The sequence below is a fragment of the Nicotiana tabacum genome, chromosome 5 (genome assembly GCF_000715075.1).
Source record: "Nicotiana tabacum cultivar K326 chromosome 5, ASM71507v2, whole genome shotgun sequence".
In the NCBI taxonomy this organism is placed as follows: Eukaryota; Viridiplantae; Streptophyta; class Magnoliopsida; order Solanales; family Solanaceae; genus Nicotiana; species Nicotiana tabacum.
The window spans coordinates 121,978,848-122,001,436 of NC_134084.1; the positions used below are offsets into that span (position 1 = coordinate 121,978,848).

The window sequence follows — 22,589 nt, forward strand, 5'->3', positions numbered from 1 at the left end:
TCCATAGAGTTGTTACCAAGCCTGACATAGCCAACCTTAGTAGGAGCAACTTGACAACCTAACCTTTTAGCGGACTCACAATCTATGAAATTGTAAGTACTTCCTCCATCCAATTTTTTTTTGCAATGGCCTCTTATTGCTATAACCAGTCACATGAATAGTTTGTGCTCCTTGTATACCGCTCAGTGCACACAAAGAGATCATAGGAGGATCTCCTTCAGTAGCAGACCACTCTTCATTAGTAGCGTCACCATTTGTCTTTGGTACTGTTTCTTATGAACTTTCCTTATCTCCATACTCAAAGTCCAACAAAAATAATTGCTTAGGAAGTGTGCACTTATGCCCAGGAGTGTACTTGTTATCGCAAAAGTAACATAATCCTTGTGTTCTCTTAGCCTGCATTGCAACATGGGAGATGGTTCTTCTGTTCCTAGGAGTAGGTAAGGCTAATTTAGGTACTGAAGCAACATTGTTAAGGGGTAGTTTGGACTATGTAGAGTCGTAACTAGGCCTCTTTATAGCAAAAGAGGAATGACCTCCAGAGTTGGACCTTTGTGCCCTAGCATTAGCAGCCAATGTTGCTTCTGCTAATCTAGCTAATCTATATGTTTTAGATAAGGTCTGAGGCTCATGCATATTCACAGGGTGAACTAACTCATCCTTAAGTCCACCTATGAAACAAGAGATAGCTTGACTTACAGATAAATCACACTGAGATAAGAGTCGAGCAAAAGCAAATTGGAATTCCGTAACTTACCCAGTCTGTCTCAACTGCTTTAATTCTAATATTGGATCAGAGAATACCTTACTAAAAATCTCCACCAAAACAGCCAAGTATTCATCCCACTTAGGCAGCTCAACTGAGTCACGACACTTCATGTAAGACTGATGCCATTCTAATGGCTCATCATCCAAAATCATTGCAACTAAACTCACTCTTTGATTAAGAGGAGTGTTATCAACAGAATAGTACTATTCAATTCTATACAGCCAGCTTTTCAAATTTTCTCTGTTAAAATGAGGAAAAATCAGATTATGACCTCGATTTATAGGAGGACCATAAGGATTTGAGCCAAGGATGCCTTGTCCAAATTGTGGCCCCTTATCCATAGCAGTCGAAGTAGAAGCATTTTCCTTCGATTGCTGACTCAATTGAAAACCATCGAATGATTTTTTGAGGGTACTTACCATCTATAGCAGCTCCGAGTGATGTTTGTCCTTCTCTCAATTTCTGCTGTTTCTGATTCATTTCTTCCCGTAGATCTAGCTGTTGAGCTGCTAGATCTTCATATTGCTCCTGCAAATTCATGGATTGATTTTCCGTCACAACATCGACAACTTTGCGTGGTCCCATCGTTTACGAGCTCTGATACTAATTGATACCAAATTCTGGTATCGAGAAGCAGTGTAACAGTAATTACGAAGAAGAGGATGAGAAAAAGGAAGGAAGGAGAAGAGTTGAGAATAGAGAAAGAAGGAGATCAGAATTCAATTATCATTTAAAACATGTGTTTCTCTATTACTAGTGTCCTATTTATCTATGAAGATGAAAAAGAAATGCATAAGCTGAAAATTAGTGCTTAACTAACTTTCCCGCCAACTGAAATTTAAAAACAATCAACAACAAACACGTGAATAGGCTTAGGTGTGTGCTTCCATGGCATCTGAGCTGGCAGAAGCCGAAATATGTGTATTAGTTTATAAAACATCAAAATAAAATAGGACAAAAAGAATATTTTTACCAACTGTGACATAAGAGTAATTAACAAGATGGGGTCCATCCAGCATTCCATCAAAAGAATTAAGGGCATTTACAATCCAAAATAAAGAAGAGGGACCTTTATGATATTATCAAACTTCATCAAAACCCTAGCTATATAAACAAAGGCAGATGTATAAACACTCTTTCCTCGTCTACTCGCACCACCTCCACAGCTAGGGTTTTTCAAGCTTCAGTAGCAGCTCAGCCGTCTCATCAGCAATTCAACCGAAGCCATGGTATACTCTTAATTTCTATTTAATTACTGTGTAACTCACCGAATTAAATTCGTACGATGTTAATTAATATGGATAATTTGTTAGTACTTATGCAAATGTACTGGAAATGTTATAATTATTCAGTTAGATTTGTATCCGAAAATGTAATAATTTTTTAGCAAAGTAAACATATGCTGATGGTTTTAAGTTTGATAATGGATGGTTCTTAAACATTTTATAGATTTGAGGCTGTTTTATTATTTTTCCCCTTTTTAAAGTAATTCAGTCAAGTTTACGTTGATGGATTGTATTGGATTTATAGTCTAAGAGAAGGACCAGGGAGCCCAAGGAAGAGACTGTTACCTTAGGACCAGCTACCAGGGAGGGTGAATTGGTCTTTGGTGTTGCCCACATTTTCGCCTCTTTCAACGACACTTTCATTGTAAGTTCTTGATTTTTTTTCTTCCATGGTACTTGTTGTGGTTTGTAAAAGAAGCTAAAGGATTGAATTTGAGCTTGTATGTTAATTGCAGCATGTGACTGATTTGTCTGGACGGGAAACAATGGTCCGCATTACTGGTATGTACTCTGTAATGTGGGAGTACTTGCATTTGTGTAGTATCTTTTGTTCTGGGTTTCATCACTAGTGGGTTAATGAAAAACTTAATTCACTAGCCATCAAAGAATTTAACAACCCCATCGTTATGGTTCGTATTTTTAAAATTTCATGTAGAAAATGTAGGACTTTGTACTACAAGTCTACAACAGCTGCTACGTCTCAGTCCTAAATAAGTTGAGTCAGCTACATGCATCCTCATTGACCATGTTTCTCCGTTTAAACTCATCTCATGCCAAAAAAAGGGCAGCCCGGTACACTAAGCTCCTGCTATGTGGGCCTTTTGGCTATGCACAGTGTGTGGGGAAGGGCCGGACCGAAAGGGTCTATTGTACGCAACCTTACCCTGCATTTCTTCAAGAGACTGTTTACACGGCTCGAACCCGTGACCTCTTGGTCACATGCCAACAACTTTACCAGTTACGCTAAGGTCCCCCTCCCTCCTTCTCACGTGGCATCATCTCATGCCAATATTATACAAAATGATTTGTTATATTTTCTATTGACATATAAATCTCTAAAAGGCTAAACAACTCCTAGTATAGCATAGGACATAAAGTGTAAGTGTTAACATAACTAAAACCTATTTTGAGTTTAATGTATAAAATGCGTGACTTTTTTTAACTTTCTGAATAAAATTGGTAAACTCATTGTATCACATCTTATAAGGTTATTTGGTATTATTTATCTTCCTTAATTGGGAAACCAGTTTGGGGTATCTGTCTTTTTCACTTAAGACTTGTTCTACTTTACAGGTGGTATGAAGGTGAAGGCTGACAGAGATGAATCTTCTCCTTATGCTGCTATGCTTGCAGCACAAGATGTTTCTCAACGATGCAAGGTAAGATAATATTGATCAGCTTGGTTTCACAGTTTATCTCCTTCATCATTTTTATGATATATTAATTCAAGCAATATGTGCCTCTTTTTAAGCCACTAGAAGATATAAAAAGAACCATGTTTTGAATCCAATTACTTTGTGAGGATTACAACAGATTGAAGTTGTTTCAGGAGGTGTCAGTTTACTGTTAAAGAGTTTAAGCTTTAGCTTAGGCTTTGTAAGATTGTGTACTTGATCAAATCTGTGTTTACTTGTCGGCATAGTGTGTCCAAGCTTTCAGGTTTTTGACGGGTTCTATTTAATCTAATAATGAATGTTCAGTACCTTTGTCCAAAGATGCTTAGCTTACCTGTACTCTGTTCCTTTATGTTTTATCTTTTCTTTATGCCTCTTTTTAAGCCACTAGAAGATATAAAAAGAACCATGTTTTGAATCCAATTACTTTGTGAGGATTACAACAGATTGAAGTTGTTTCAGGAGGTGTCAGTTTACTGTTAAAGAGTTTAAGCTTTAGCTTAGGCTTTGTAAGATTGTTTACTTGATCAAATCTGTGTTTACTTGTCGGCATAGTGTGTCCAAGCTTTCAGGTTTTTGACGGGTTCTATTTAATCTAATAATGAATGTTCAGTACCTTTGTCCAAAGATGCTTAGCTTACCTGTACTCTGTTCCTTTATGTTTTATCTTTTCTTTAAACATCTCTTGCTGATAAAAAAAATGTAGTATTTGCTGATTAGAAGGTTGTACTTGGCTTGATTCATGTAACATCTGTCAAACCATGTAACATTGTCTGACGCCTATTTGAAGATTCTTCTACCTTTACTCCTTTTTATTAATACTGTTGTGTGTTGACCATGCCCAAGCATGAATCAGTTGTCTGAATAACCGAAGTAATTCCAAGTTGAATCTGGAAGTTGAGTGAAAGTCTAATTGTTTGATTAAAAAATATTTCACATTTAATTGCGCATGAAGGTTTTAATGTCATTTCTTGCTGCCTTTTGATGTTCCTTGAGGTTGATAAATAATCTGGTGCTGTAGTTTCATTGATCAGGGTTTTTCTTGTGTATTAATAGCTTGAAAGTCAAGCTGATTTGCAACTCACTTTTGTTAATTAACAGGAGCTTGGAATTAATGCTCTTCACATTAAGCTTCGGGCTACAGGAGGGAACAAAACTAAGACTCCTGGTCCTGGTGCCCAGTCCGCTCTTCGAGCCCTTGCTCGATCTGGAATGAAAATTGGACGCATAGGTAAATAACTTCTGTAATTGTTGAGTAGTTCAGTATCATCTGCCTGGTCTAATTGCTTCGGAATTCTATTGTATTGATAACCTGCTCTAATCATTTATAATCTTTGGTTTAGCATCATCAATTTGAAACCCTGCTGAAAGTATGTTTTACTTTATTTTGTCAGAGGATGTTACTCCTATTCCCACAGACAGCACTCGCAGAAAGGGTGGTAGAAGGGGAAGGAGGCTGTGAATTCTTCTCTGCAACGTACTTGCTGCATGGCAGAATATTTTGGTTAAGGGTTGCATCTTTGATTGTCTTTTTACATCTTAGATTTAAACATTTTGTAGACTCAGTACAAGGTCATTTTGACTTGTGATCAGTTTGAGTTTTGCAAGCTTTTGAGGTAGCAAGTATTTCGTTGAGTTGGATTAGTAAGTTGTCTTTGTTTTGCTAGTTCATGAGTGAATTTTTGTTGCTGCTTCCTTATTAATATTGTGTTTTATAGAGACACATCTCTAACAACATTATAGCAACAGCAATCCAAAACAAGTGGATGAGTTAGTACTAAGACGTAAAAAGTACTGAAACTGAGTGGGAATAATCTAATACCACTATATTTAAATCAATGTCCTCTGGACTTTGATGGCTGTTTGAACTATTAGCTTTCAGTTTAACTGATCAAACCGAGTAACTTTTCTTTATGAACTGAGGGCAAATATGAAGACTTGCCAAATGAGTAGGACAAATAACATTGGCTGTGAAAGTAGCTTAATAGTTTTAGATGCGTTACAGCAAAGAAGTCAGTAGCTCATTTATAGTTATGGTGATGTACGATGTAACAATGGTAATAGTTGTTTCAAAAACTGTGGTTTACAGCTATGGATATTTATTCTTTTAACAAAATACATACGTAGTTTATATTGGTATAGGCCTAACTTCTGATTTAAAAAAAAAACATGAAACCAGTGTCAACAATAGATGTCGGGCAGAACTATAACCCCATTGCATTAGTTTTTATTACAGTTGGATATGCATATCTCGAAGAAACAACCTTATTTGTCGATGATAGTGTGATGGACATTGACAGAAGCCTCTGCAATCCAAACAATAGACCTAGCCATTCGCAGGTGTTCTTCAAAGTATATTTTGCTGCTTAAATTTCTTCTCTCCCTAATATATCTTTGTGTAGCTTTCCAGCATTACCAAAAATACTTGAGGTTAGCCAGAACAATGGACAAGAGCTAGCATAAGAAATAAGAATTGCTTAAGTTGAAAGAATCAGTATAGTTGTATTCTGCCTTCTTAAGTAGGCAAAGCTACCACATTTAATTTATCAGAGAATCGTGGTGATGTACTGTTTTATTATCGTTATGGCTTCCAATGTTATGTTGGCGTTATAACAATGTGTTGACAATAACCACAAGGTTTTGAAATACTTGGGACAAACAGGGATTCAATCATTGCTGAAACAAGAGGAGAGGTCTTTTCTTTTTAAAACATAACATAAGTGAAAAAGATTCTTCAACATCAGATTAAAGTAGATGCAAAAAGATATTGAAACAGCCTCCAGGGTAGGAGTAAGACTGCATACATCTTACTCTCTTTGGACCCCACTTGTGAAAAATCACAGGGTTTGTTATTGTTGTTGTTGCAAAAAGATATTAAAAGCTTGTTAAAGTTACCAAGCTTGGAAACCAAAGTGTTGAACTAGTTTTGTTCTGTTTGTTGAAATTCAACAAGAAACATTCTTAGGCTCGCAAGTAACCAAAGAGGATTGTTGAATTAATTGTTGTATTATTGTCCTTACCCCTAACTCAAGTAAAAGCTTATCTTCAATAAGCTTTAGAGTTTACCATGAATACCCACCCAGTATAAGGTTGTTACGTGGATCGCTTGTAGTTAATCTTTCTTGATGTACAAGATTGCCCTCAGTACCGTAGTCAGGAATTTCCGTTTAGTTTTGGCAAATGAAATGGCCAAGTATTTAGACAGGGAATTGAACCCGTGAACAACACCTCACTTTCAAGACACTGTGCATTTGATCAATATATTTGGGATCGGATTTAGAAAAATAACAGACTTTGGCACGATGTTAATATTAAAAAAAATTTGCATCATTCATGAATAACTCCAAGTTAAAAATCTATAGGTTGTCTTTGAGACAGAACATAAATGTAAAATCATAACTATATTCTTTTTTCCTTTGGTTCTGTTCTCCCAACGTTTTAGTGCAGCTTAGCATCGGCCATACTCCAGGCATTTAGAGTTTCAATTGTGATTGCTTCTGTGCCATTGTTGAAGGCAAATAAATGTGCCTTATCAAATATTGCTAATGTTGGATAAACTCTTGATGTAATACATGTTTTTCCTCCGGCACCAAAACTTTCCACTACTGAGTTATCAATCTGCAAAAATAACTAAATTGTCAATACACATAAAATATATAACCATGTAAAATTAACAAAGAATAAGAGAGAATTCAAGATTCTTTTGAAGAAAGAAAGAGAGCTTACCAAACTCCTTAGAGACAACTTCTTGTCTGCTAAATCCACATCCACATATCCACCAAATGATGGTTTGTACATAGTTGTTTCATTCTTAAGGGTTGACCTGGTGACACCAACAAATATAATTTAACAAACAAATCAATCAATTGAAGTTAAATAGCCATTTAGCCAATTGCTAGAGATGTAAAAACAAGTGTTAACAGAGAATTATATTAAAAGTTGCAACTTAGTTTATAGAGAATTATATTAAAAGTTGCAACTTAGTTTATAGTGGGACTCAGGGGTGGCTCAACTTATTTTGTGGCCTAAAGCCAAATAAAAATATGAGGCCTTTTTATTTATTTATAATTTCTATCTTAATTCAATATTTTTTTTAAAGAAAAAAAAAAAGATTTAACCCAAATAGTCGCTCACCTAATACCTTAAACTAAAAATAGCCGGCAGATATATATATATATACACACACACACACATGATTCATATATTAATATATGTATAATTGTATAATCAATGTATAATCTATGTATATCGGCTAGAAAAAGTCCTTCAATTAGTAACTATTATTGAAATATGAGGCCCTCAAAAATTGGGGGCCTAAAGCACTTGCCTTAGTGGCTTGTGCATTAGAGCCGGCCCTGGTGGGACTACAATGAATAACAACAACAAACTCATTATATTCCCACATGTAGAGTTTAAGGAGGGTAGTGTGTAGGCAAACCTTAACCCTACCTAGTGAAGGTAGAAAGACTGTCTTCAATAGACTTTCAGCTCAGAAAAGGTGTGAGAACAAGAAAACAAAAAGATGTTCTTATTTGTTAATGAAGTAGATTTTTTTGTGTGGATTCAGGGTGTTAAGAATGTAAAGAACAAACCTTGATGCATCAGAGCACATAAGAACCTTATATTTATCTTGAGCTTTAAAAACTCTGAAGAAAACAAGTGTGTATTCTTCCAAGTTTTTAGAAGCCAAAGTTATGAGTCCAAATGGCCCGAGTCCACCTTGGACTGTTGAACCCTTAATGGCGCATACATCTTGCGCGTAAAGATCAGCCCAACTAGGATCAAATGGTTCTGCCTTGTCCAAACTTGCGAACGAGAAAGTCACTTCAACATCAGCCTGCAATTTTCATGAATGCTCTAAGTCAGACTTAAGTTGTCTTTCTTGTCTATAAGTATAAAAAAAAATGAAAAAGATGAAGTCCAAACCTGTGCAACTGTGATTCCTTTGACTTCAATCATTTCTCCCTTGTACAACTTGTGATTACTTAGTTGGACCTTTTTCTTTCTTAGAGTTTCTAATTCTTCAACAGGCCATTGAACCAATTGCTTTCCACTTGGATCAAGCCATAGTTTACGCGGGATAGGGTGGACTCCGGCCCATCCTTTCCTGACATCGTCATCAACAGTATCTGATTCATTAGCCCAACCCAACATAATTCTCCGGTTCTTGCTAGGGTCAAAGAATGACTTGGACGCATAATAATTACCATAGTCAAGTCTCAATCCCTTCCAACCATCAACAGAAGTGTTATCCGGAATGTACCTATCTTTTCTAGTGTCATAGGTACCGACTGTGTAGTACTCAAACCTCGTAACATCAAGGCTAACCTTAAGAACATGCTTAGTGTATTCGCCACGATATGAGGTGTCCAAACCATTTGTATGCTTTAGTGACACTGGGAAAAAATCAGGACATTCCCAATTTCCAGTATTGGTAGCTGTATGAAGTGGATGTTTGGCTTTAGTCCATTTCATGAAGTCCTTACTTCTATACAATATTACCTTTCCTCTATGATTCTTCACACTCCCAACCAAGATTCTCCAATGACCATCTCGGCCCATCCAAGCTGTCGTTGGGTCGCGAAATTGAGTCTTGTTGATGCTCATGTCAGCAACGATTAACGGATTGTTATCGGGCTTGATCCATTTACGGAGATATGGATCGGACAAGTTAGCCGGGATCGCGTAGTTTTGGACTTGTGTCCTGTTAGCATCTATAATTCCAGTGTAGAGGATAATGGGCTTGTTGCCTGGCAAAATTGTAGCTGAACCTGACCATGTTCCAAACTTGTCAAATATTTTGGAAGGGTAAATAGCAGGCTCAAGTGGTATCCAATTAATCAAATCTGTTGAGACTGAATGGGCCCAAACAATGTTGCCCCATACTGCTCCTTTTGGGTTGTATTGGTAGAATAGATGGTAGACTCCATTGTAATACATTGGGCCTATTGAGACAGAGGAAAAGGTAATAAGTAAATGAAATTTCATTATGGCTAGTATTAGGGAAAAAACTATAGCACAAAAGAAAGTTTCTGACTCACCATTTGGATCTGTTGTTTGTTTGAAGCATCCAAGAAACCATGAAAAAAAGGAAAAAGTCTAGATTAATTAGAAAATTAAAATTAAATGCAATTGATATACGCATCTATAGCAAAAATAAAAGCTTAATTCCATAATATTACAATTAAATGGGAAACCTAAAAAAAGGGCAAGGGTAGCCCGGTACACAACATTCCGCGTTTACGCAGGGCCCAAGTAAGGGTCACACTCAAAGGGTGTGATGCAGACAACTATTCTAATGCAAGCATTAGTGACAGTTCCATATGAAGACAACTTTACCGTTGCATAAATACCTAAATAGGGAAATGATTATCGAGCTAAATAAATATCCAGATGAAGAATGCACATATTTTGAAGTTTTGATGGAGGAGCTTTCACTGTCACTGAGCAAATGCAAACCCCAAGAACTAATTAATGGAGTAAATGAAATGTGAAAATACAGAAATCTAGGAAATGCAAAAAGATTAGTGGTCTTTTTTGGTTCAACATAGAACCAACTCTACACTATTTATTTGTGAGTTTCTGAAGGGAACCAACTCATGCAAGCCCCACAAGTTTAAATTGCAAAAACTTACAGCGGGATCCAAGAAATGATGAGGTATTAATGTTTTGAAGTAACTGAATTATAATAAAGCAACTTGTTTAGATATGTAGTAAAAAAGAAGTCAAAGATACAGCAATCAAAGAAAAAAAATTAAATGAAGACAAAAGATGACCAGAAGTTTGATAACCGAAGACTTCCTTATAAGTTGCCATTGTTGCCCAAAGTCATTTGGATTTTTCTTTATTCCTCAAAGATTAAAAAAATTAAATGAGAGTCGTTTTCTGGTTCTTTAATTTCTCTCTTTCTATAACAACAACAATTATTATTATTATTATTATTATTATTATTATTATTATTATTATTATTATCATCTTTTATTTTATTTATGTGGAATTTTACGCAGCAAAAGAAAAAAAAAGGATAGAGAATTAGAAGCCGTTTTCTTTCACTCATATAACTATCTGGTTTAGTTCATCAACTCAAATGCTGCATAAAAATGAAAATATAAATTAGTATTTTTCAAAAATTCTCGGTAAGAAAGAAGGGGATTTTTTTTCCCTTCTGTTTTAAGAAAAGGAAAATCTTATTTCGATTAGTATTACACAGAAGAAATCAATTATAGACTAATACAATTAGATCCGCTCTTCATAGACAAACTTGGGATTTGCGATTTTGCTAGGCCCATAACTAAAAAGCCCACTTTCTTACGATTACAAGGTTTATTCGGGTGAAATTAAAAAATAGCCAGATTTACAACTGGTCGTTCAAAAATAGCTTAGTTTCAAAAGTAATCGAAATTTAGCCACTTTTTATGTAAAGATAAATCTGAGCGAAAACACTGTTCAAAACCCGAAAAATACGCCAGTATATTATGCTGGCGTTCCAGCATAAGTATACTTGAACTCCATCATATTATACTGGAGTTCCAGGATAAGTATTCCAGCATAAGTACACTAGAACTCCAGCATAATATACTGGAGTTCCAGCAAGTATACCGGTCAAACATAATATACTGGAGTTTGGAGCACCGGTGCTCCAGTCTCCAGTATATTATAGTGGAGCCAACAAAGTATACCGGTCCAGCATAATATATTGAAGTTCATGCACAGGTGCACCGAACTCCAGTATATTATGCTGGACCGGTCTCTGTTGCAGCAAAATAGTAGCTATTTTTTATTGACTTGGTAAACGTTGGCTATTTTTGAATGACCAGTCCGAAAACTGGCTATACCGTGCTATTTTTACGGTTTATTCGAATATGAAATCCAATCTTGGAAATATAGCCAGGGTTTCGATAATTCGAACAATTTCGAATTTACCTCAAATAAAAAATGAATAAACCCTAAATTCAAAAAAAATTCCGAATTACGAAGGCTTAATTCGAATCTAAAAGAATGATATTTTTACGTGTTACAGCTTAGATACATGAATTATCTAGAGAACAAACAAAATCTGAACTTTAAACATTTATAGTTAAAACTTCCTTTTAGCTTTACGTCATACATATTTTTTGGCTCTATGTTCACGTACTTTAGGGCATTTTGGCTTCTATATCACTTCACATTCACATGTCTTGTATTATATTTATATTATGTATATGATCCATTTGTCTTTTGGGTCAGATTCATTGGCCACCAACTCCCCCCCTCCAACCCACCCATTGCCCCCCTGGGGTTGCGGGAAGTCGAAGTTGACTAAATCTAAATCATTTGCTATATATATATATATATATATATATATATATATATATATATATATATATATATTATCTACTGTATTTATTATACAATCTATATAGTAAGAGCTCGTTAGGATGAGCTTATTTAAATGACTTTTAAGTATAAGTCATAAGTTAGAAATTTTAGTTTTTAAATTTTGGCTTATTTTTGTCATTTAGCTTAAAAACAAGTGTTTAAAAGTACTTTCTACTTTATCCAACCACCAAAAAATAACTAAAAAATTATTTTGGCTTAAAAACAATTAAAATAAGCCGATCCAAACCGGCTCTGAATCTACATATGTTAGTGCTCAATGTAAACAAAATAATAGGATAATGTTTTAGATACAATCATTTATCGTAGTCATTTCCTCGTACTTTATCTTGGCCAAAAATCCGAGAAAGGGATAGGTTTGCCATTTATTGTAACAGGTTCAAGGTTAAATCTCTCCGACTTTGAGACTAAGATCACATGTGAAACCATATAGTGTTCAAAATATTAAATGAAGGAATTAATCTATTGGTGATTTGGGAGAAAAAGGCATAGATTACATCTTGTGTATTCAATGCACATATCACTTTTCTTTGCTTTTCAAGAAGTCAAGTACGAGATGTAATTTTATCCACAAATTACAATTCATACATCGTTATTTGGTTTTCCTGGATAATCATCCTAAAAATAGTTCAGATAGATTTTCACCTAGGGATTCAATAAATAAAAAAAGTAAACATGCGAAGAAGCTAAGAAACTCAACATCTAATATATGCACACAAAAATAATTGACCTTATATATATATAGTCCTCTTCCGTCCACCTAGCTTCGGCGCTGCCTAAACGTAGATAAATGCAACAATGAAATGATAGTTTTACGGTCAAGTTTAAATAGCTAGCTGACTGCCCTTTTCTCGTTGGTAACCATTTTAACAGAAAGATATTTGAGCACCTGTGACTATAAAATTCTGGATTCGCTGCTCATTATAGCAGAGTTAAATTTCAAACAAAGAACAATGATTTATATAAGTTGAAAAAGACAGGCTGGTTCTAAGTTTGACTCATGAGTTGATGTGAGTAAGATAAAATAAATATTTTCTTATCTTCACTTCTTGAATGCATCTATAGAACGGCAACATTTATTAATTACGTACTAGTTATTAGTAAGTGACTCTACTCGTCATGGGCAACATGTAGTTTCATTAACTGAAAAGCTGTCAGAGTATTATAACAAATTAAAATAACTCAACATTTCCAGTCAACAACACGACAACCAATCAGGCAATAATTATTGAATAAACAAAATCTGCAAGTTATTCAGAGATGTGAAAACCTAAAATTTAGCTGAAAGAGAAAAAAACATTACTTCTCTTTGCCGAAAACAAATTTACTTTTTTTTTCTAAAGTCTCATCCCATTAATTAGAAATTATTACACCATTGCCCAAAATTGCAGGAAAGCAACAACAATTCATAAAAACATCACAAATTAAACACATACGGGTCGTTTGGTAGAATGTATTAGAGAAAATAATATAAGGAGTATATTAGTTTTGATTTTATAATTCTTGTTTGGTACACTTTTTCAACCTATTTGGTATTATCCTATGTATCGCTAATACATAGCAAACCATTATATTAGCAATACCAAGACTATTAGTATATGCATAAGTATAGTTAAAGACAAAATTACCCTTGAAGTCCCTCAAAGCTAAAGAATGCGGAGGGTATTTTTGTAAATAAATGTTTTTTTAAAGAAATTATAAAATGCTTGTCATTTATAATACTTATACCATATCAAACAGTCATAAGAAATAATCTTAGACTAATACCAACATGAAAATGATACCTACTAATCTCCGCATTATTATATACGATATTCAGTACTATTCAATACACATCACCAAATGATCCCATAATTTTACATATGTAGACACTTTCAAAGCCAAGAAGAAGCCATAGATTTGACACTAGTTCAATTCAAAACTCACAACGTCTAAATCATAAATCAAGACAGAGACAAAAACTTACCGTTAATCCAGTTTTTAGGTGGTTGAAAATGGTAACCAGTTCTGTGAACATTCTTGACATTAGAGCTAGTAGATTGCAAATGCATATAGACTTTGTGAGAAGCATCGACACCACCATTGTTTGAAACAAAAACAAAGACACCCAACAAAAGAATTTGCAAAGACCAAAGAGAAGAGTTTCTTAAAAACTCCATCTCTCCTTTTAGAACTGAAATATATGTTCTCTAAATCCTTTATTTTTTGTGTTAAATAAAGAGAGAGAAGTGAGGTGAAAAAGAAGAAAGGATGTGAAGAGTATTTATAGAAAAAAGTACAATAACTCAAAGATGAGTGGATAAATATAAAGACTAAGATTATATCGTTTACATTTCAAAGATTTTTTTGGTGTTGAACAAATATGCATAGGAGTAAACGTTGAATAAATGTTTTGATAAAAAGACTGAGGGGTCATTTGGAAAATTCTTTGATGCTTCTCTAATAAATTAATTTTAAAATTAAAATATTTGTTCTTGTTTCCCACTTCTTTCCTCCTTTTGTTTACCGTTTTTTCCTCCCACATGGCTTTTGCCATTTGTTACGTACTTTCTTTGTGTGTATGCAAGTTGACTTGGACTTTTAAAGTTTTCTTTTGTTTTTTTTGAGATACATGTTACTGTCATTGGATCACGGTATGTTATATTTAATTTTTTTTATTTTATATTTGTTTTCCAACAGAACTTTTAGACAATATCAATAAATGTTCCTGTCTTTAAATAAATTTCCATTATATTAGGGGATAAAGATGGGAAAGGGAAAACGAAATGACGAGAATTGAACTAACACTTATTGTAGGCAAAACTTCCGTTAATGCCACTAAACTATAAGCCTTGGCGATAATGTTTAGTTTAATTTTAGATCAAATGATATTTGTTGTTCCTTCGGGCACATCCTATATAAAAAAAGAAAAAAATCAGTTCAATATTTGTTGGATTGCAATTTTTCAACAACATAACTGAAATTTTCAGAGCCATAGTACATAATATTATTCCTATCTTTATATATGTAAGTTTTATCTTTAGTATCTATTGGCTAGAAATTCTGAAAATGAATGTTTGTCATCAAAATAAACATAAAGAATTATAGTGTTACGAGTTTGAATACTCTATTAACAGTTAAGGAAAGTTAAGAGACTTACCCAAATAAGTAAACAGTACTCTTTAATTTGGTCGAGACCAAGAAAAATCAAAAGAAGACGAAGACCATTGATATTTGACGGTGGAATAACTCGATAGAAAATTCAAGAGAACAAAATACTCAGCTACAGTACGTAACTGCAAATTGTTGTATTATTTTAAATATTGGGGAAAGTTATCCTCTTTCAGAATACTGTTTTTTTCTTATGTTCAAATGGCAGTATGAAATTTCAATATGATTATCTTTTGATTTGTCAAAACAATTTATTTTATAGAAAGCAATTCAAAATTGAGTACTTGAAGAGTCAGAAGTCAGAGGTTAGAGTGAACGGGATAAGTCCAAAATTGTGCTGGACAACACGGTTGATGCGTGGCCGTAGCATAGTCTATCTATGTACACAAGTTGGGGAGTGGTAGCTGGAGTCCAAGGAATTAATGTGTGAATCTATGAAATCTAGAAATTTTGTACATATGAATTATCTTTGGGAAGTTACACAGTTGGCCATTCCTTATCTGGTAGTCTCCGGATTTATGTTTATTTTCATTTTTTTGAAGCATTTTGCCGATTGCTACGACTTTCTCATTTCAGTCGTTGCTTTTCTTTCTGTTACTTCAAAAGTAACTCGACGGAATGAAAAAAAGACATATATAGTAGAATCATAACCATAAAATACAATGCCGTTTTCTCTAAAGATTGAGGAACAAGAATAGGTCTATTAAGAGAAGTTGAGTAATTAGATCGGGAATAATGGTCGAACTATCAAAGAGGTCCACTACAAAAGTATTAAGAGTTATAACATTCATAAAAGCCTTTCGCGCGGGTTGAAATTTACCCCGATAAGGAATTTCGCTATGCCAGGAAGTACTTGGTACTAGATTACTGGGGGAACAATATCTAATCCCGAAGATGCCCTAGATAGGAAAAAGAGAGATTTTCATCATTTGTGGGTCACTCAGACAAAATGTAGTAATTCGCGAAAGGGGATTGGGGTTTTCCTACCAATTGGACTCTCCCTTCACCACCCCGTCCAAAAATATTTACAAGTCCTACCCATTATACATAAATTATATTAATTATATACAATTATACTATATATACATATTGTTACGATCCATTGCAAACTATGGGATCTGACTACATCAGTATTGCAATGTGCAGATGTGAGATTTATATAGCCTTAAGCTCTCTCACCTTAATACCTGACTTTTAGGGTGGTCTTTGTGGGTTATATTATGTATACGGTAAAAACCGGTCTCAAGAGTTGGGTAAACTAGGAAGCGACACGTGTCAAGGATGACCAGTTAACAGTGACTCAACCATGATAACACCGGATACAAACCTGTAGCCGGATAAGAGACAATTCAAGATATGACCGTTATAGAAACGTTACAAAGACCCTAAGATTCCTCCGGCCTTTATTAGGCTTTATTACCTTTTATTATTCTTTATCACCTCTTAATTGCCTTTTATTATAGCATTAATATTGGTAACTAAGGGGGCATAATTTTTTTAATACTAGTCTTTCTATGATTATAGATTATGCCCCCTTAATTACCAATATTAATGCTATAATAAAATGTAATTAAAAGATGATAAAGAATAAAAAAGGATAATAAAGTCTAATAAAGGCTAATAAAGGCCGGATGAATCTTAGGGTTTTCTGTAACGTTTCTATAACGGTCGTATCTTGAATTGCCTCTTATCCAGCCACAAGTTTGTATTCGGTAGGGGTGGATATTCAGTATTTCGGTTCGGTATTTCGGTATTCGGTTTATCAATTGTGTATAGCAAATACCGTACCAAAGTATTTCAGTATGGTTCGGTATTTCTTATTTTGGTTCGATACGGTTTCGGTACGGTTTCAGTTTAATATTCGCTAAATAAGCAACACTAACGAGTGGCAATAATCACTCAACTTTACCACAGTGAATTGTTAGATTGCGAGTACTATGAGGTTTAATTGATCGTTCAAGCCACTGAATAACAAATTGTATTTGCTAGAATTGAAATGCTGCATTGATTTTGTTTGTATAATGTCATAGGCATTGCTTTATTTCTTTTGTTATCTATCATATAAATGGCTCTTCACCCACACGATAATTCCCACAGAAAAACTGAATGGGACAATCTACAGCTGATCAGTCTACAAACGTATTTTTGGCTGCAATTTTTTTCTTTGAAAATGGCCAAGTTTAATGTAATCTTTTAGCAGAAAATATATGCAACAACAACAACATTAACACTAGCAGAATACTCTATTTCTCCTCATCTATTTTCATTATCAAAATTGAACGTTACTAAAGTTATTCTCCCAAATTTTATTTGTAATTCTTGGATAAGATAGTAGGAATTAAAGCATCAGATTCACATTATGTTTTGCTTTTCTATCAACCACCGTAATCCACACCCCAAAAGGGACTAATAAAGAAACCAGAGGATAAATCTTGAAATGAATGAACTGAGAATGAGTAGAAAACATAGAGTAAGAGTTTCAAAATTCCAAGAATCATTCAACATGTGGGTAAAAGTTATGAAGTATGAACCTGTTAAAGCCTTGAAGAGTTGAAGATTGAAGATTGTTTCTCAGTTCTCACTTCTCTGAGTTCTCTCACAGTTCACAGACTCACAGCCGTCAGCCGATCTCTTCAGTCTTTAGTCAGTATAAGTTTCTAATTACCAATTCCAAGTGAAAGTGAAAGACTGAAAGTGTGAAACTAGGGTAACTGCCTAACTGGGGTCTGGGTAGTTTTATTGGGTTGGGCTCCTAGAATTAAAATTTTGGGTCGGGCACTTGGACTGGGCAGTGTATAGGTGATCTTTAAAAATTTGGTATTTCGGTATACCGAATTGTCAAGATCCTAATACCGAGGACCGTACCGTTATATCAAAATACCAAAAATTTAGTACCGAATTGAATCGAAATACTGAAAAAACCGAAACCAAAATACCGAATTAATTCGGTCTGGTTCGGTATTCGATTTTTCAAATTTTATGCCCACCTCTAGTATCCGGTGTCACCATGATTGAGTCACTGTTGACTGATCATTCTTGACACGTGTCGCTTCCTAATTTACTCAACTCTTGAGACCATGTTACAAATTTAACTATACCATTTTACCTGTAAACAATTTGGCGCCCATCGTGGGGCTTAGATAGTCCTGGTATTATTTTGATTTGTTCAACTTTTACTAACGTACTTTGAAGCTTTTCTATTGTAAGCATAAAATAACTATGTTACCCAATAACGTCAACGACTCGCTTAGTGTTGGAACAAACAACAACGACGAGCCAGTGGACAATCTCCATGATAAAAATCAATAGGATGGTTTAACCAGTGAAACCGGTCTCAATCGGAATGGGTCAACTCCTAATCGGGTAGAAAGAAATACTCCATATCCGAGGAGTCCAACTCCTGATGAATTGGATGATGAGCCCGTTGCTGATACTGTAAAAGTTTTGAGAGCATATCAAAACAAAATTATGAACCATCTCTCAAGGCAGGACCAGATAATGACCGAGCTCCAACAAGTGTTATTGATATGTAATGAACCAACCAGCCATTTTGAGCTTTAGAGTTCAATACAGTAGTTTGAGACCTTGAGTAGCTTCATATTATGTATTATGACTTGCACGACAAGTTGATATTAGAGCTCTAGGTTCATAGGTGCTACGAGTCATAAGTAGGTTTAATAGAGTCTTGCAGATCGGTATAGAGACATCTGTACTTATCTTTGAGAGGCTACGAAACTATTAGGAAATTCCACTCCTTTTATTCCTTATGATGCGACACTGATTCAGCTTGAAACATACATCTTATATTCCTTTAAATCCACTCATATATGATGATATGCACTCGGTATCAGCTATGCTTCGACGATTTGGAATGCTGCGGATAGGCTACAAAGGGGGCCGTGGATGCTCGATCATTGTCTCGAGGTGTTGTCCAAACTGAGGATGCGAATATGTTGATAGATCTTCAGTTGTTCAGGTGTGGGATGCAACGAGTTTTTGTATCTGATTGATGCTGTACGAGCTTATGAAGACCGGTATTGTGGAACATCGGATGTTGTGTCCTATGACTTTGCACCAAGTGGGAGAGTTTACTATTGATGATCAGATTACATGGGCAAGTTAAGTGAGGGATTTTACTATTGACGATCAGATTGCATGGGCAAGTGATATATCAGCTTTGGGTCTGAGGTATATATGCGTATATCTGCATTGTTGCTAAATCTACTTTCAGTATCAGAGAGGTTAGAGAAGCATCTTCAGATTCACAGAAGGTCTATTTAGAGTGGGTATCTCGATTGCAGTATTGTTGGGTGCTTAAGAGAAAATACAACAATTTATGGGCCTTTGGATGACGTGATTCGTGCTAGGATCTCCTAGAGCGAGTTTTGATTTGGAATCATTGTGCGACTAGGAGAAATGTTAATTTGAAGACAAGTCGAGGAGGATTCGAGGAAGTGGGTCAGATTGTTGGTGTTGGGTGATGTCTCCCAAACTCACACCACAAATATAGGTAGTGAGGCGGTCGAAGCAATAATAAAAACCCAACGTAAGTCGGGGTCGAATCCTCAGGGAATTAGAATTGGGATTAGGTATATATTTAGTGTAATTGTATGATGTGCCTCAAATTACACTTTCACATTCTTGTTTGTTATTTTTACTTCTACTTTAAGCTATTGATTTCAAATATAAAACTAGGAGACAATATTTTTGGGTTTTGGTTGTTTTTCAAATAATAAAAGATCTAGGGTCGTGACTTCTACCTAGGTGGTTATCTAACAGGTTGTAAATTCTAGGGCAAGTTTGATTAGTCAGGGTTATAATATAACAATCACACGCAATTACCCACTCTATACCTCTCGGTATTTTGAGTGGTTTTTCCCAATTTGGCTTTTTCAAGACCAAATGGGTATTGCACAAAACAATGATATATGCTCAAGTCGGGTCTTACTATTTGACTCTTTAATTGGGGCTATCAATTTCTTAAGTTCACCCCAATTTCTTGTTAGCCTAGTTTTCCTAGACTTTGTCTCTCTTTCTCAAGTAGAGACTAAGTCAAATAGGCATGAATCAAAGTTTGCAATCATTAATCCTTGAATTCAAGCATGAACTTGGCTAAATATCACTAACCCAATCACAAACAAGCCCTAAATCAAACACCCGTTAAGTACCCACACTAGGGTTGGGCCACAACCCTCGCTAAAAATTTAGCTACTCATGAAAAATGAAGAAATGCAAGAAGAAATTAAGATATAATGCATAATAATTGATTAGAGAAAGAAAATCTAATGTTTAGAAGTTAATCTAGTACAAAATTACTCAAAACAGTAAAGAAAATGGCTCAGGTGCTTTCCCAAAACTTAACTTAACCTAAAAATAACAAAAAGTTCTATTTATACTAGGCTAAAAATATCTGACAAAAATGCCCTTGCGGAGGTTGTGCGGACCGCACATTTCTGAGTGCGGCCGCACAATTTTAGTGTGGTCCGCATTCCTCGAACTTGAGCTCTGGATTTTGCGGGACTTCTGCAGACCACACAAAAATAAGTGTGGCCGTGCTCTTGATTATGCAGCCGCACAAAAATGGTGCGGACCGCATTTCTTCTTTAAACCTAAAGTTTCATCTCTCTGATCTTCGTCTTCTGCGGAGTGTATAATTTTGAGTGCGGCCGCAGAAGGACTTCTGCGGCCGCACAATTATGGTGCAGTCCGCATGCCTTCAGCCTTCAAAAACCCCAACTTTCTAAATCTCCTGGTCTGCGGCCGCACAATAATTGTGCGGTCCGCACTGTAGGCCTTTTTGCCCTGTTTTGGTTCTTGTTCACTTTTGACTCCTTTATGAGTTGATTTTTGACTTCTTTGGCTTGTTTCCCAATATTCTTGTACAAAAGCACATTTCATTAGTTCTTGGGAATATCTTTAAGCATTTTTGAGCTAAAACGCAAGTAAGAGAGAGCAAATAAGCAGTAAAAAACCCCACTTATCAACTCCCCCAAACTTAAGCTTTTGCTTGTCCTCAAGCAATTAAGGCAGTTCCCACATCCACTATAAAAAGGGATATTTCAACTAGCCTAAAGTGAATCAATTACATATCAATTGGGACCAATAATTACCCACAACACATATAAATTATCAACAACACAATGATTTGACTATCTGAGTACAATAGTTCTGATGTGACACTATAACATCAAGAGTTGACTCTATTCATTAAGGAAGCTCGCTCTTTTCCAGGTCATTGTGGATCCCAAATTTCTCCTCCTCCTCTACTCTCCATTAGCAAATCTCACTTTAGAATGCAACACCCGAATCAAAGATTGTAAAAAGTTCGCTCATCTCTCTCACAAGAATGTCACAAGTCCGGCTCTAAGTACCATAAGCTTGCCCCTTATGTAAATCACCACTAATATAAGCTCACTCAACTTGAAATCATGTAAGGCTTTTTCGGGATGTAATGAAGTCTTTTTAGATTAAGGTAGGTCTTGATGAAATAGAATGGGCTCATCTTTCCTTAAACACTTTATTTTCTCATTTTGGCTCATATTTTGATGACTCTTTGAATTAATTTCTTTTTCCTAGGGGGAACTAGAGAGACGTAACGTCATTTTTTCTTGGTCATACATTCATTTTTCTCCCTTTCTCTTTACTCTGTGTCTTTCATCATTGTTTTCTTTGAATCCCTTTAACTTTCTACCTTATTCACTTTCTTTTTGGCATTTTTTTCTTTTTGTTCTTTCTTTCTTTTCTTTGCCTTCCCTTTCCTTAATTTCTTTATCTTCTTTGTAACTTTTATCACTTTTCAAACTCCTCTTCTCTCCACCAAACTTAAGTTTTTGTCAATTGTTTCTCAAGAATGCTAAGGAAAGATTGGGTGCCAAGAGAGGGTCATTACAAAATGGATAAAGGCTTGTAACGTGGTTATTGAAAGAAAAAGAGCTTATGCTCTAATGGGTTGACTAGGGATATCACATTGGTAGGCTATGGATGATTTCAAACATCAAATCGTATCAAAGAGAGCCTACATTCATTTCTCAAGCCAAGCTACACTTAGAATTTCGCCTAGAAAAACATTCAGGGCAAGTTCTAGATTATAAGCATGGGTACTTGGACTTGCAATTCAATACCTTACCACTCACGCTGTTGGATTGCTAAAGAGAATGGAGTTGAAGGCCCACAACAACCCTAGTTAAGATTGAGAATCACAAATGGCTCGACTGAACCACTTGATGACTGCTTAAGTCAACACAAGAGTCAAAAGGTCACAACTAGAGCTATTTTCTGCCAACAACTTGTTTTTAACCATAAGGTCGTAGGCAAATGTGTTGGTACCAAGTGAAGCATGCTTGAGACCCTTTTATTCATTACTACTATATTTGCTTAAACATAAAAGAAAACGGACTCAATCCTTTAAGAAGGTTGTCACGCTATCCATCGTTGGGAAGAGCCATCCAGTTCATACAAAATCTACCTTTGGAAAGAATCGTGGCATTAAGAAAACAAAAGGCTTATTGTTCACACAAAACGTAAAAAGAAGCTAATAAAGTAAATAAGAAGTTATACTACTAAGGAAAAACAAACTAAAAAAGTTATGAAGTAAACTACCAAAAGTAAAATGAA

At 35.2% G+C, this 22,589-nt stretch overlaps 2 protein-coding genes across 3 annotated transcripts; one reads left to right on the forward strand and one right to left on the reverse strand.

Annotated features, from left to right (window-relative positions):
* The first annotated feature begins 1,860 nt into the window (after window positions 1-1,860).
* Window positions 1,861-5,152, forward strand: LOC107808558 (small ribosomal subunit protein uS11y). The gene is made up of 6 exons (XM_016633087.2): window positions 1,861-1,998; window positions 2,300-2,419; window positions 2,511-2,556; window positions 3,349-3,434; window positions 4,551-4,680; window positions 4,844-5,152. Exons 1-6 carry the CDS (start codon window positions 1,996-1,998, stop codon window positions 4,909-4,911), a joined length of 453 nt encoding a protein of 150 aa, XP_016488573.1. The 5' UTR covers window positions 1,861-1,995; the 3' UTR covers window positions 4,912-5,152.
* Window positions 5,153-6,754: 1,602 nt separating this feature from the next.
* LOC107808557 (beta-fructofuranosidase, insoluble isoenzyme 1-like) lies at window positions 6,755-14,083 on the reverse strand. 2 transcript variants are annotated; one of them, NM_001325824.1, is given in 6 exon segments: window positions 6,755-7,067; window positions 7,176-7,272; window positions 8,042-8,286; window positions 8,376-9,394; window positions 9,491-9,499; window positions 13,792-14,067. In NM_001325824.1, coding segments are annotated over 6 exon segments (1,743 nt in total). In that variant the 5' UTR covers window positions 13,985-14,067; the 3' UTR covers window positions 6,755-6,887.
* Window positions 14,084-22,589: the final 8,506 nt, after the last annotated feature.